General features: G+C 41.2%; 1 protein-coding gene across 50 annotated transcripts in view; it reads right to left on the bottom strand.

Moving 5' to 3' along the window:
• LOC446193 (hyalin) overlaps nt 1-16,107 on the bottom strand; it is an 84,253-nt gene that overhangs the window by 17,275 nt on the left and 50,871 nt on the right. For 48 of the 50 annotated variants that reach the window (XM_041616990.1, XM_041617013.1, XM_041616976.1 and 45 more), the window contains 20 exons: nt 15,795-16,046; nt 14,815-15,066; nt 13,837-14,088; nt 13,277-13,528; nt 12,651-12,905; nt 11,764-12,018; nt 10,783-11,034; nt 10,058-10,315; nt 9,572-9,829; nt 7,920-8,171; nt 7,297-7,548; nt 6,354-6,605; nt 5,587-5,835; nt 4,580-4,939; nt 3,900-4,022; nt 3,423-3,545; nt 2,414-2,539; nt 1,908-2,042; nt 1,138-1,299; nt 584-739 (listed from right to left, as the gene is read on the bottom strand). In XM_041616990.1, coding sequence (XP_041472924.1) covers nt 584-739; nt 1,138-1,299; nt 1,908-2,042; nt 2,414-2,539; nt 3,423-3,545; nt 3,900-4,022; nt 4,580-4,939; nt 5,587-5,835; nt 6,354-6,605; nt 7,297-7,548; nt 7,920-8,171; nt 9,572-9,829; nt 10,058-10,315; nt 10,783-11,034; nt 11,764-12,018; nt 12,651-12,905; nt 13,277-13,528; nt 13,837-14,088; nt 14,815-15,066; nt 15,795-16,046 — 4,476 coding nt within the window. The remainder of the gene's footprint in view (nt 1-583; nt 740-1,137; nt 1,300-1,907; nt 2,043-2,413; nt 2,540-3,422; nt 3,546-3,899; nt 4,023-4,579; nt 4,940-5,586; nt 5,836-6,353; nt 6,606-7,296; nt 7,549-7,919; nt 8,172-9,571; nt 9,830-10,057; nt 10,316-10,782; nt 11,035-11,763; nt 12,019-12,650; nt 12,906-13,276; nt 13,529-13,836; nt 14,089-14,814; nt 15,067-15,794; nt 16,047-16,107) is intronic. The other 2 variants (XM_041616978.1, XM_041616996.1) reach the window with 2 other exon arrangements.

The raw sequence follows: 16,107 nt of genomic DNA on the forward strand, positions 1-16,107 counted from the left end.
GAAAATGAGGAAAAAAAACAATATGTTATTGCATGCATAAACATAGAATCAAGACAGGATCATAATACTAACCCCAGACACCTGGTAACATCTGGTAACTTAAGCAAATGGGACATTGTGTAAAGGAAGTTAAGAAGTAATGGCAAAACAGAAGAATTTTATTTGGAGAGGAAAGAATGAAATGCAAGAGCAGGAGAGGGAGGGAAAGGATAAAGGATATGAAAAAGAAGAAGCTAAAGGAGAGGGAAGAGAAGGAGAAGAATAATAAGATTGAGGGGAAAGAAGAAAAAGAGAAAGAAGAAGATGATGACAAAGAAGGAAGGGGAAGAGGATTAGAACGGAGAATGAAGAGGAAGGAAGAGAAAGGGGAAAAGGAGGACGAGAAGGAGAAGAAGAAGAAGAAAACGAAAGAGGAGGAAAGAGGGGGGAGAACACAAGGGAGAAGATAGAGGAGGAGGAGGGGAAAAAGAGAAGGAGCATGAGAAGAAAAAGGGAAGGAGAACAAAAGGAAAGGAGAAGAGATAGAGAATGACAGAAACATTAAGAATGGTGGAGGAAATAATGATGGTAAAGCTAAACTTACATGGTGTTTCACAGGTGTGTCCAGTCCAGCCAATCGGGCAGCCGCAATAGAAATCCATTCCTTGAGAGAAACTCTGGTACATGTTGGTACATGTACCTCCGTTCTGACAGGGTGGCTCCACCCCAGTGGAACAGACATCCAATGATGGGCTGGTAGCTGCAAAGAAAAATACCAGTGTTAGATCCACACTTGCTACATTATAATTAGAACAATTCATACATGCCCGGGCCAATAGTAAGTATTATCCCCCAATGTTCATTAACTTTGGAACAGATCTTACAAGCATGCCCCCCCCCCCAAAAAAAAAATCATTCAACCTGTTGACTATGGAATTCTTTAAATCCCAGAGGCCTTGTACGGGAACCATCAGGTTCCAGTAGGTGATGGGTTAAGATGCTGACTGCTGAATTCTGCAAATTCCCATACGCTCTGTATAGGGACCATTATGTTCCAGTAAGCATTGAGTTAACCTGTTGACTACTGAATTCTGTAATTCCCAAAGGCCTTGTACAGGAACAAACCAGTTCCAGTGGATAATGGGTTAAAGTCCTTACCAGTGCTAGATCCACAGTTGGGTCCAGTGAAACCGGTCTCACAGATACATGTGTACTGAGGTAGATAAAAGACAGTTCCAGTGCTGCTATCATAGCTGTTCACACAGGTGGCTCCATTCTGGCAAGGTGAGGAGTTGCAGCTGTCCTGGCCCGGAGAGTTGGCTGGATTAAGACAAAGAAAATATAAAAACATCAGAACAGGTGTTGGAAAAAAAGCAAACATTCTACATCAAGTCACATCTCTACCAATTTGGGTTTGAGGCCTCAAATCGCAATTTTGTCAATTTGAAGAATACACGATCAAAAATCATTCCATTGTTTCATTATTCATTCCTTAGGGATGGAAGATGACTGCAGGGGAGTGTTTCATAAAGCATCCTCTTAGTAATTTTCACTTGCAATTTGCTCTGAGCCAATCAGATGCAAGGATCTCAGTAGCTTATAACACTTTTCAGTAAAAATCCCTGACTTTTTGTTTGATGATATATTCCTTCAGCATGGAAGATGAATACAGGGGAATATTTCACAAAGCAACTTGTGATTATCACAAGCAACTTTGTTCAGAGCCAATCAGCTGATACGATTTCAGTAGCTTATAACAATAGTAAGTAAAAATCATTATTTGTTTCATGATATATTCCTTCAGCATGGAAGATGAATACAGGGGAATATTTCACAAAGCAACTTGTGATTATCACAAGCAACTTTGCTCAGAGCCAATCCACTGATACGATTTCAGTAGCTAATAACGATAGTCAGTAAAAAATTACCGGATGGGGTCTGGCAGTTGATTCCAGTGTAGCCTGGGACACAGAGACAGTTGTAGTTGTCGGAATCGATGGTGGTGCAAGTACCTCCATTGCTGCAAGGGAAGTTGTTGCAGGGATTGGTGTTCACGACGGTGGCTGCAAAGGGAAAAAAAATCCAGATCAGATCTGAGATAACTGCCACATCACACAAACCTAATGTAAATTTTATCATAAAATAGCCTTAAAAACGGACATACTGAAGCTTTTTGACATGCACTCATCGGAGTGTAATGTAAATTTGTTATCATTGTGGCTATTTCATTGCTCTTCAGAAAGCACCAGTACTGGAATTACATAGTAATAATTTTACCTCTTGGAATTTTGTATTTATCAAATTGAATGAAAAATGTGATTTGTTCAAAATTTGTGTCGTAGTCGAATCATGTAGTGTACACCAGGCTTAAATACATATTAAAAAAAAAAATATATATATATATAGAGAGAGATAGAGAGAGAGAGAGACTTACAATCTTCGCAGTTAACTCCAGTGAATCCTTCAGGGCAAGAGCACTGGTAGCCTGAGCACACTCCTGCAATGACCGAGCAAACTCCATTATTCTGGCATGGGTTGTTGTCGCATGGTGATGGGATGGCTGTTGAAATGGAAAATAATAATATGCCATTTTTTATATAGTGCTTAATACAAATGTTTCTAAGCACTGCATACTATTACCCCGGCTTTAGCACGGCTACCCTGATCAGGCGCATCAAGCATTCAAAGAATTCTTTCCTACCTGGTACCCATTTACTACAACTGGGTCGAGAGTGGCAAATGTAGATAAACGCCTTGCCAAAGGACGCTACTGCTGTGATGGGACTGGAACCCTGGACCTTGTGGTTCACAGTCCGGAGACTTATCCACTGAGCCACAGCATACATAAGCGTACATTAAAACAATTTGGACATACATGTAATCCAATAAAATTAATACCTGAGTGTAATATAAATAGAAAATGGGTGACAAATAAGTCTAGATGAAAAAATGTAATTGCTGGAAAATGAGCATATGATAATGTTGAGTGCTATCAAGTTGTTCTCGACTCCGGGTGACCATAAGAACAAACTTTCTCCATGCTGTTCTAACCTATGAAAGCATGCTCAGTTCTCCCAAAGATTTTTTCTAGTTTCTTTAGTAATTCCTACAAGCATGCATAAGCATTTAAGCAAGGTATTACTGCCAGATATTTGGGTCTTTTTCCAAACAGTAATGATACACTGTCCCACGTGTGCTTATATGTGTTGGTGATCTTCAGTGTGAATGCTTTTAAGCTGGGATTTGAAGATTTCAGAAGCTCAGGTTTATGTAAATGTACCAGTTCTAAATTTACCACAATATGGTGACAACCTTCATCTTACATAATTACTCATAAAATCATTGCTTGCTACAACTTTGTTAGTTCTGGTTTAGAATAAAAATGTGTCGGAGCAATACTCAGCAAGCAGATAAACCAGGGTCGAGGATTGAGGGATACTCACGATCTTCGCAGTTGAAGCCAGTGAAACATCCGACGCACTCACAGGTGTACGAGTAACAGTTGTCGCCAAGGACATTACATTGTGCGTTGTTCAGACATGGGCTTGGGTTGCATGGATCACGTACTGAAGATGAAGAAGAAAAGGAGACAAATGTGAACGGAAGAGTTAATTTGTAAATTCATCACCCAGAAAATTACACTGGGCATTGTTCAGACATGGGCTCAGGTTGCACTGATACTACCAAAAGTAGTGAACACCTATGTTTATATATGCATATACATATATGCATCAATGCATTGGTCATATAAAAATTATAATACGATGCACCTTGTCTCGCATTAACACGATTTTCAGTTAAATAAAACGTGCACATATCATTCATAGTAGTCAGACTTGACATGTGAAAAAGCACCCAAGATGAAACACATTCTCGAAAAGGGTACATTTAGTGGACATTGGGATATTCTTGGGACTTACCTTCATCACAGAGATCTCCGGTGAAGCACCCAGAGCACTGACAGGTGTATTCAGTACACAGCTCTCCTTTAGGTTCACAGGCAGCACCGTTCTGACACTGGTGATTGTCACAAGCATCGACCTCTGTGTTAAGAACAAGGTGATAAAATACAGTGTTATAGCATGGATGAATGGTGTTCAGGCAGGGTGTTGAAAGCAGAATGGTGTTAAGGTCATGTGTAACAAATTAACACTTTCCACAATTTAAGAAATATGTTTTGCTCCTTAACAAGCACATTTCAAATTGATTACTAAAAGCACCAAATTCTGTAAGAAACAGGGTTTTTAGTTAAAGCACACAGATTTTCTAATTGTTAACTTATGCCATTTGACACTTGACTGTCACAAGCGTCAACCTCTGTGTAAAGAGTAAAGTACTTACATGAGATGCTTAAGGGTGGTGGTGTCAAGTATGAATGATCAGGATCATGCAACATCAGATATTGGATTGGATAACTTGTTTGTCATATTGTTTAAATGAAAATTTTAATGGAAAGATCTTGTGGAATTACTGGCCAGACAGAACTCCCCAGTGAAGCAGAGTGGGCAAAAATGAGTATTGATAATGACAAAGGCTTCCACAGTGTATCAAGATTAAATAACCTGTCATTCTACTGTAACCGAGCGAAACAACCACTTACTGGTCTGACAGAACTCCCCAGTGTAGCAGAGTGGGCAAGAGCAGGTGTAGGACAGGCAAGTGTCATCATCCAGGACGCAAGCACCTCCGTTCTGACATTGATGGTTATCACAGGCATCCACAGGGACATCACAGTAGATACCCACGAAGCAGGACGGACACTCACAATAGTAACTGTCACAGGAGCCTTCATAGGCCACACAGCCGGCGCCGTTCTGGCAGAGGTTGTTGTCGCAGGCATTCAGCTGGGTCTCGCAGTTGGTGCCGGTGAAGCACTCGGTACAGACGCACTGGTACTCCGTGAGGCTGTTGACGATGCAGGCGCCGGCGTTGAAACAGGGGTTGGGTGAGCAAGGAGTGTCTGAAATATAAAGATGATTTCATTGGAATTAAATGTGATATATGCCAGGTACATCAAAAAAGTGACTGACATGGAAATTTGCATCCGACAGAGTCTATCCTTGAATAGTTTCAACCAATCACATGCATGCCTTTGGGACTTGTGTTTGAATTTTGGAGTTGCGTTTGAAGATCTGGGGAGCGTTTCGTCAACATTTTTGTCCGACAAGTTGTCAGATCTAACAACTTCCCTTGATTTTGATTGGCTGAGAAGCACTGCTCCTAAGGTAACTGTCGGATAAAATGAGACTTGTCAGATAAAACGTCCGACAAGTTCTTTCATGAAACGCTTCCCAGGAGTATGTACAAGACATCCCTTGGTGGATTATATACTCATAAAAACCAATAACAGTGATGAATTTTAAGACTTGTGATGCTTTAAAAGTAAAGACTTGTCAATGTAATCAACACGAGTAAAAGTAGCAGTGATTAAAGTACTGTAGACAGTTTACATCTGCCATTTGAAAATAGCATTTAAATAATAATTTCATGATTCTTTCAGTGCAATGAGTTCTTGCTGGTTCCGAAATTCTAGCAATAAAGTCCCTTCAATAACAGCTGACATCAGCACATTAAGAGTTAGTAACCACTTCTGTAAACAAAGCTCACCTGTCAAGACAGTGACGCTGAAACTGCACGAAGCTTCGTTGTTATTGTTATCAACGTAGGTGAAAGTCACAACGGTGGTACCAACTGGGAATGGATCTCCGCTGCTGGCTGTCGATGACACAAAGTTGGTAGCGCCATTGTTATCGGTGACTGTTGGAAGGTCGAAGGTCACGTAGGCACTGTCAACTCCCTCGAGGATAGTCTCAACAACGTTTTCGGGACAGACTACAACTGGAGGAACATCGTCAACTGAAAGAAACAAATGGATTCACTGGTTAGGTGGAACTGTCACAGATGGATTATAGTTTTGCGAACTGCAACTTGGACTTGGACCATCAAACACAGATTTCTTAGATGATCAGTGATTTTAAATTCTTTTTAAGACCAATCGATTTGCATTTACATGATGCATGTCTGATGCATAAATTATTCCATATATACATAGTGTCACAGTGAACAGTAAAATAAATTGTCTGTTTATTGGTTTCAATTCATAAAAAAATAGGACGTAAAGCAGGAATTTTTTTCAGGATCACTCATGTATTCAGTACAAAATTAAAAGTTCATACTTTAGGTCAGATGTAGGATGGAGTCAACAAGACAAAAGCAGTCTCCAGAACATGTTAGATTTCCTGTTTTTTGTCTTTGATGATATGCGAGACTGAATAAATAACTACATAAGAGTTTCAAGCGGGACAAACATTGCTCTGACTTTTGATAAGGTACCTTGCTTAAAACACATGAGAGGATATCCTCAGGTCACTTACCAGCAATGACAGACACAACAAAGGAACAGGACACCTGGTTTCCAGAGTTGTCGGTGAAGGTATAGGTGACCTGGGTGGATCCACGGAGGAAGAATGTGCCTGGTAGACGGGTGCTGGTGACCGTTGGCGGGATACCGGAGTTGTCAGTGACCACTGGGGCATTCCAGGTGACGGTAGCGCCGGAGGCTTCCACAGGAACTTCAGAAGTGATGTCCTCGGGACAAGACAGGATCTCTGGATCGGTGTTGTCGACTGGGTGGAGGAAAGGATTAATTGGGATACGTCAATTATTTGAGATCTCAATTTAAGATATATACTCTGCTAGGGTAAGCAAGGGGGAGTTGCAAGAAAATTTTTGCAATCTATTGCAAAGTCCTCTTGCAATGTCACAATTCAAAAGGTTTTACTTAAACTGTACAAATTTATAAACATCTCTTACTGGACGAGCAGATTGGCAATCTATTACAAAAATGTAATTAATTGTAAAACATAAGATTGGTTTGGGGACGCAAATTAGATTTGTAGTTGGACCTACAGCCCTCTATATGTGAGACCTCCTGAAAGGATTTGCTCCACTTTCTTGTTCGTATGAAACATTGTAAATAGCTCAAACTATTGGGCAGCTTCTGAAGTAATAGTAAGATAAGGCAGAAAAAGATTGATTACTTGATGAAATCACCCACATATATGGTAGGAGTTAGTCACAAGAGGTGGGTGTTTCATAAAGCTGTTCGTAAGTTAAGAGAGACTTTAAGAATGACTGGTAATTCTTTCCTGTGTTAAATGGTATATTCATTGGCGATGGTTAAGAGCGTAAGAAAGGATCACCAGTCGTTCTTAAAATCGCTCTTAACTTATGACCAGCTTTATGAAACTGCCCCCAGAACTGTTTTAAATGGCAGGTATTGCTGCCTTTAAGTTGACTTTATGAGCAAAGACTTACCTTCAGTAACGATGACGGTGAATTGACACTGTTCGGTGTTTGATGATGGATCCTGGTAAACGATGGTAACCACCGTCCTTCCTGGTGGGAAAGAATCCCCAGAGGCAGCGGTCTGAGACTGGACGGAGGTCTGTCCAGAGTTGTCAGTAACGGTCAAGGCAGGCCAGGTGACTACGGTCAAGGCGGTTCCAAGAGGAGTGTTGACATTGATGTCCGATGGGCAGTTCTGAATGACTGGTTTCTCTGTGTCAACTGCAATGGTAACGAATAATAAAAAGTTTATGTGGTGAATACATGTATATGTATATGGCAATCAAAAGAAAAAATTCATGTAAGCAACAATTAAATGGCAAAGTAAAAGTAGCCTTATAAGTAGCTTATGCAAAGGGTTCCTCAGCTCTGTATCACAAGGAGTACTATTTAGTTCTGGGGCTGATATTTATGATCGATTACCAGCACATTGATTATTATGCACAATCGAGTGTATAAGTCAACTTTATGAATATTCATCAAGCTTTGTGCTATAAGCTCCTAGATATGGCAGCCTAATTCTTGCTCTCAACACCCAAACCTACAAAATTGAAATCACAAATTATGAAAACCATCCCTCTGTCCAAACTTACCCTCGATGACGGTCACAGTGAAAGAGCAGGTGGATGGATTCAGGGCCTGATCGGTGAAGGTGTAGGTCACCACAGTCTCTCCGGTGAAGAAGAAAGTGTTTGGTTGGTTTGATACGGTGACGGTCGGCTCCTGGTTGGAGTTGTCCACGGCCGTAGGGGCGACAAACACAATGACCTTGCCGCCAGAGTTGAGGGGCGTGGTCTCGGTGATGTCGCTGGGGCAGTTGAGGATGGTCGGTGGGGTAGTATCCTCTGGAAAAGTAAGAGCATCAAAATATCTTGTTAGTTTTGATTGAAGTCTCAAATTTTTCATGTATTTCCCTAATGGGAAGCCAATGCTAAGATCAGACTGTCTCACTGAATTAGTTTATCTTCCTCAGAGATGCTAACTGATAGCTCAAAAAAATCCTGAAAACCCAGGCCGGGGGTCCAGGGGCCCGCCCAGGCCAGGGCCCCTGGCAGGGTCAAGGGCGAAGCCCCCTGAAGCTGGAACGTTTTCTTATTCTTTAGAGGGCTGAAATCATTAATCTACAGTAGTACATAACAAATAATTAATGACATAATAAACTTCATATCATAGGCAAGAAAGGTGCTCAAAAAAAAAATCATGTAACCCGTACTCATTACGGTACGGGTTAACCTGCTGCGGGTTAATATGCTGCGGCCAATGGGTGCGACTCGGGACGGGTGTATGTAGCAGCTGGGGTGCCCTTTTTCACTCACTGTACTCATCAACAAGACAATCCTATACTATTGAAAATCCATAAATCACAATTTCTATCAAAATGATGGATAGTTCACACATATGAATTGATGAATACGCACCAGAGAACACATATTTCATGGTAGCAAATAGGTTTTCAGCTGAAATCCCGCGGCAGACAACCAATCACTCACGCAGCAGCAGGCAATTGCAGCCACACCGAGCTAGCCGCGCCGTGCTTCGAGCGGTTCTACCGGGCGATCGCCCGACTGCACTGGGATAGCGCTGACACCCGTATCCCTGCAGGGTATAGGGCGGCGTTTGCAACTGCTACAATGTTATTGCTCGCGCGTACCGTGCAAGTACGTACAGTACCAGCTAAACTTCATGCTGCGCACAACGCTAATAATTTTCCGTCTGCGCAAATTGGCCATCCAAAATTGAAAATGCGCTCTCCGTAGCGAACTCCGTGACAAGATTTGGAGGGGAAATTTTTACGGATTTCACTTTGACAATCGATTTTTTTTCCGGAATATTTTTCAGCAAAGGAAAAAATCCGGAATTCCGGAAAAATCCGGAAAATTAGCAACTCTGCTTCCTGTACTTGATATTCCATTTCTGTCATCCTTTGAAAAGGAAGAAACTCTATGGAATGACTTTCTAGGTTAATGGGGAAATTGTCTCTTTTTTGTGTGGAAATATATGATTTACTTGCTTTTTTGAACATCTATATTTCATTAACAGAGGGCTATGATTCCAATTCCTTAAGAATCATTTAGAGCATACTGGATGTTTCCCAGACACGAAAACTTCCATTTTGTAAAAAATCAAGAGTTGGTTCCATTTGTCACGGGACAACGACAATCGTGAAACCACATATATTGAGCAAAAGTTCATGTTAAGCATGAATTCATAATATTGGTATAACGAGGTGAACAGAATGTCATACCAGTTAGGATGATGACGTTGAAGCTGCAAGGGTCAGCGTCATTTCCGGAGGCATCGGAGAAGATGTAGGTGACAACGGTGGAACCGACGGGGAAGTTCTGGCCGACATTAGCAGTCTGAGAGCTGATGAACTGTGTTCCGGAGATATCAGTGGCCGTTGGTGGCATCCACGTGATGGGGATCTCAGAAGCAGAGTTGATCTCAATGGTGCGGATGATGTCCGCTGGGCAGTTCTGGACGGTTGGTGGAGTTGTATCCTCTGCAGATGAAAGATTGTATTTAAGTTGGTGATTGGTATCCTTGACAAGCATCGGTAAAAGTGTTTGGTAAATAAGAATATTTAAAAAAAATAAAAATAATTATCATCTAATTCATCATCATCGTAATCACCTTCAACATCAACATAATCCATCAATCATCATTTCCCCCATCATTATCATCATCATCAACATCATCATCATTCTCGTAACATATATTGTTTTCTCACCAGTGGTGACAGTCACAGTGAAAGTGCAGGGATCAGCCACATTGTTGGAGTCATCAACAAAGACAATGTTGATGGTGGTGGTGGTGCTTGCACTGAACTCATCACCAGGCTCCCTGGTCTGGGACTGGATGACAGCAGTTCCGGAGACGTCGGTAGCGGTGGGCAGGGCCCAGACAACAGGGGTGGAGGCTGTTCCGAGCTCAACGGTGACTACGATGTCCTCGGGGCAGTTCTGGACGGTTGGTGGAGTGGTATCGACTGAGAAAGAGTGGGATCAAAAATAAGTTTGTTATGCAAACTTCCTCATCTTTCTCATCATAACCACTATGTTCTTCATCCAAAATAATCGTCCAGTTCCTCATCATTCACCTTCGTCATCACCGATCATCATACTTTCCATCACCATCATCATAATCATCATCACCATCTCCACCAGCATCATCATTACTACCATCAATGTCATCAACATCATCATGACCACCATAATTACAACTACCACCATCACCCCCATCATCATCATCAGCATCAGCATCAGCATCACCACCATCATCATCACAACCACCACCACCACCATAACCCCCATCATCATCATCATCATCATCATCATCATCATCACCACCCATCATCACCACCATTAACATCATCACCATCACCATCCCCACTATCATCATCATCAGCAGCAGCATAAACACCATCATCATCAACACCACCATCACATCACTTACCTGTATTGACGGTAACGGTGAAGGTACACACAGGAGCTACATTGCCTGAGGCATCTGCAAAGAGGTAGCTCACCGTGGTCACCCCAACCGGGAAGAAATCCCCAGGATTGTTGCTGTTGCTAATAATCTCTTCAGTACCGGAAATATCCGTGGCCGAGGGAACCTGGTAGAAGACCTCTACGCCTGCGGTTCCGAGCTCGACGACACGCACAACATCATTGGTACAGATGACAGTTGGGTGCGTAGAGTCATCTAAGATATGAGAGGAATTGGAAAGATTTGTCAATTGTAAAAACTATTGGTGACAAAATAACATTACTTGGGTGATTCTGCTATATTTTATACAACGAACTAAAAATATTCATTTTTAACGACTTTTCAAGCTTAATGATTATAAACCGTAAAACCTGTCTTAGTGGCCACATGTCTACCAAAACGTTCTCCGATAAGGAGATGTGTTCTAGAACCCATCTAATACAGGTCACTTGTCTCCAGTGGCCACTTTTTCTGTTTCCCTTGGGTGGCACTAATCAACAGGTCTGACTGTATTTAAAGCATTCTTCACCCAAACTCAGGATGGTTGAGAGGTCTACTATAATCAACTTATAATCAATATGAAATCAACTCAAACTTCAGAATGGTCGAAATGTCTGTTAAAATCAACTGATTATCAACTGAAATCAACTTATAATCAACTTAAAATCGACTTAAAATACACTTAAAATCACCTTAAAATCAACATTAAATTCAGAATGGTCGAAAGGTCTGTTAAAATCAACTTACTATCAATTTCAATCAACTTACAATCAACTTAAAATAAACTTGAAATCAACTTAAGATAAACTTGAAATCAACTTAAAATAAACTTGAAATCAACTTAAAATAAACTTGAAATCAACTTAAAATAAACTTGAAATCAACTTGAAATAAACTTGAAATCAACTTAAAATAAACTTGAAATCAACTGAAATTTCAACTCACCAGATACGATCTGGATGGTGAAGGTACAGGGATCGGCCTGGTTTCCGGCACCATCAGTGAAGATGTAGGTCACTGTGGTGGTCTGGTCAGCGGGGAAGAGGTCTCCAGGAGAGTGGGACTGACTGGTCAAGATGACCACACCAGAGATGTCCGTTGCAGTTGGTTCCTCGTAGGTGATCGGGACGGACTGCGTTCCAAGCTCCACGCTTTGGATGATGTTCATGGCACAGGTTACGTCAGGTGGAGTGGTGTCAACTAGAATGCAAGTTGAATCAAAAGTATTTTGGAATGACCTGAAGAGCTGATTTCATAACAAGTTTCATATCTTTGAGCTTGGGCTTTTGTGTCGAGAATTCAGATAACAGATTGACATTCTAAAAAGCTTTTGAAAAACAATATACTTCATAATCTAGTTAGAGTAAAAGTGAATTTTAATTTCATAGGTGACAAACCTTACAAAGTACTATATGTTATAAAGTACTATAGATGTTTTCTCCACAAATAACCTCAAATAGAATGTCCTTATCTCATTTTCCCGACCTAACAATGCACAAAGCAGGAGTCACAGAATGTCTAAGATCAGGTAAACCATGCATCACTGATATAACTCCTGTCAAAACCAACTTCAAACAACTTAAAACCAAATTACAATCAACTTAAGAATAAACTTGTAATCAACTTGAAATCAACTTAAAACCGGTCAAAACCAACTTGATATCAACTTATAAAAATGTTTAAAGTTAACTTAAAACTAATTATATAAAACTATTAATCTATAACCCACCAACAAAAAACTTAAAACTTTAAAATTCAATTCAATTTATTCAAATTCCATTCAATAAAAAACACAAGATACAATATCAAAAAAATACATAAAATCAACTTACTAGAAAAGACAGTGACAGTGAAAGTACACGAGGAATCCATCAGTCCGTTGTTATCTGTCACAGTGTAGGTGACCTGTTGGGTCTCTCCTACAGCAAAGAATGTCCCAGACTGGATGCTGGGGATTATGGATGCGATCCCTGAGAGATCCATGGCGGTAGGTGCGGTGTAGGTAATGACTGTACCGGTGCTACCCAGCTCCACCGACTGAGAGATGCTCTCGGGGCAGTTGGTGACTGTGGGTGGAGTGGTATCGGCTGGGGTACAAAAAGGGGGGAGATGTTTCATTATGCATTGGATATCGAGGATAAACTGAAAGACAACCAACACTGCTGTTAGGCAAAAGACAATCCTGCATAATACAGTGAATGGCCTCATTCAACTGACTCCAGAATAGAAAGGTAAAGAAAAAAAATGTCTCTTCCAACTTCCACAACTTAGTTCAAGAGTGGTACACTTACTTAGACAGACGGACACTTCATTAATTCATATTTTCAAACAAACTACTAGCGTACATAGCTTCAAAAGTGATGGACAACAAATTTACAAGATTGCAATAAAGTTATAAGACAGTATACAGTCCACTGAAGATGTACTTATCAAAGAGTCTAGCGAGAAAGCTTCTTACTTGCAGTGATTGTGATGGTGAAGATGCAAGGAGCAGCATCGTTACCACTAGGATCGGTGAAGATGTAAGAGATGGTGGTGGTTCCAAGTGGAAAGGAGTCTCCTGGGGCGTTGGTACGGGAGTCCAGGAGTGGCTGTCCAGAGATGTCCGTTGCAGAGGGTTCCGAGTAGAAGACCACCAGACTGGTGGTTCCAAGCTCCACATTACGGAAGATGTTATCAATGCACTGGACGGTGGGTGGGGTTGTGTCCTCTGCAACAAAAGAAAAAAGGTTACAGAAGATGTTATTATTGCAGAATATTTCAATTCACGGCAAGATCATCCCGATGATTTCTCCAAGACAGCTATGACTGATATGCTTCAATGGTAGTGGAACCTGGTGGGTGTTTCACAAAGATGTTCAAGAGTTACAAGCGACTGTACGAACGACCAGTAAATGTTCATTGGTGATTATTTAGCGTGTATGAAAGGTTCACCAGTCATTCTTAGAGTCGCTCTTAACTTATGAACAGCTCTATGAAACACCAATCCGGCTACTGGGAGGTATTAAAGAAACGTACCTGTTTCAACGGTAATGGTGAAGACACAGGGATCGGCCTGGTTGCCTTCGCCATCCGCAAAGATGTAGGTGACGGAAGTGACGCCGACGGGGAAGGAGTCTCCGGGAGCAGCAGTCCTGGTCACCAGGTTGGCCGTTCCAGAGATGTCCGTAGCAGTGGGTTCGACGAAGAACACCGGGGTGCTAGTGGTTCCGAGCTCGACGGTGCGGGTGATACTGCTGGTGCAGACAACAGAGGGTGGTGTGGTATCCTCTGTTGAAAGGAAAGCACCAAAATGTCATGAAAATAAGGTGTGAAGGTGGGTTAGTGAAATATATTTACTGAAATCCATGTAGGCAGATTACACACGAAAGACAAAAGAAAAAAGTGTGAAGGAATCAAGTTTTGAGCATTTTTTGGGGGGTGATTTAGTTCAGACAAGTCTTTTTTGTGCCTTTCCCTTGTGGAAGAAAACAGTAAATCAATGTATTTTACAAATTATCCTACAAAATTATAATATATGATTAACTTACCTGCACTTTGATTGGAATTTTATTTCAATTGCTGGATAGAAGAAATTAGGGTGAGTACTTTAGCGTTTCAATGATCGCTCTGCTTTTTATTTGAGCTGTTTCATTATGAGGAATTGATTGGAAATGTGTGAACATTTTGGGAGCATATCATGAATGGCGGTCCTCAGTGACTATTGTAATGAATGAGCTAGCAAATCCTTGCATATCATTGGCCAGGAGCAGATTTATCAGTAAAAATAAAGGCTGTTCATTTTATGAAATACTCCCTTTATCATCTCCAATAAAGCTAATACAATCCTTTGATCCTCTTAAAGATATAGAACCAAGTTATATCTTCAGGTTTTCAAACTTTCTCTAGACAAGGCAAAAAAGAAACCTCATGGGTCATGCAGCGTGCAAAACATTAATGAGTACATGTTCAAAATCAAAGGCATTTGCTCTTGATCTGCAAGAGTCAGTCACTTACGAGCTGTTACCGTGATCGTAAAGGAACAATCATCTGCAACGTTGCCAGAGTCATCCTGAAAGACGTAGGTCACCGTGGTGGTTCCAACCGGGAAGGAATCCCCCGGCATGTTGGTCCTGCTAACGAGGTCCGCTACGCCAGAGACATCTGAAGCGGTTGGCTCAGTGTAGAACACCTGAGCAACTGCTGTGCCAAGCTCTACGGTCTGGACGATGTTACTGGTACATACCACTGTGGGCGGTATGGTATCGACTGAATTACAAAGAAAGAAGTACCCTTAAGCATCCATTACATTGCTTCAGGATACATGCCGTAAAACCAGAAAAGCGTTCCAAGAATCAGCAGCTAGCTTATTTGGAAGCAACCGTCGCACGCAAGCATCTCCTTTCTCAATACATGAGAAGGGGGAAATGCAACTTTGAGAGACTGCAGAGGAGCGAATGATCGATGAAGAAAGAAAGGACAAACACAAGAGCTACAAAGCATGCAATTCAGCTCATTACAAATGACGTGAAAACACAAACAATCTAGCTACATACAGACATTACAGAGGCTCTAAGAAACTGCAGTCATGCTTCAACAAGTAGAATATAGAAGCAGAGAGAAACATGTACATATTGTACAGATGACGACTATCTAATGGTGACTTAAATGTGAAAGCAACTCACAGCAAGAGCAATAGTGTGTTGGAATAAAGTGCTGATTAGGAAGAGAAGACAGGTTTCTAAGGCCTACGAAACTCACACAAAAGCTACGTGAAAAGTTGGCTCAATGTCAATGACCCTGTACCAAGGCACGACAGAACAGCCACCACTTACACAAACCAGAAGGAACTGACCTCAAAGCTCACTTGTGTTCTGACGCATGTATGGGGAAAAGTAACATAAGGGAAAAACATACATGTATGATGAAAATTTAAAAGAAATCATTAAAGACAAATTGAATATTAAAGAATGTGGATTCAATTTTTAGACTTTTACCTTCAACAACGATGACAGTGACAGTGCCAGAGGCAGGGTTTCCAGAAGGATCCTGGAAAGTGTAGGTCACAACGGTCTGACCAACAGGGAAAAAGTCACCAGGTTGGTTGGTACGGGATACAAGATTTGCAGTGCCAGAGATATCAGTTGCAGTGGGTTCAGGGTAATTAACATTGGTACCTGGTTGACCAAGTTCAACCGTTTCTGTAATAACATCGCTGGGTACAGTAATAGTTGGTGGAGTGGTGTCAACTGAAGGTGAGAAAGAACATGTGGTGGAAGGTTAATGAAATGAACATGGAACAACAATATT

This window comes from Lytechinus variegatus, chromosome 9, assembly GCF_018143015.1.
Source record: "Lytechinus variegatus isolate NC3 chromosome 9, Lvar_3.0, whole genome shotgun sequence".
NCBI classification, from domain to species: Eukaryota; Metazoa; Echinodermata; class Echinoidea; order Temnopleuroida; family Toxopneustidae; genus Lytechinus; species Lytechinus variegatus.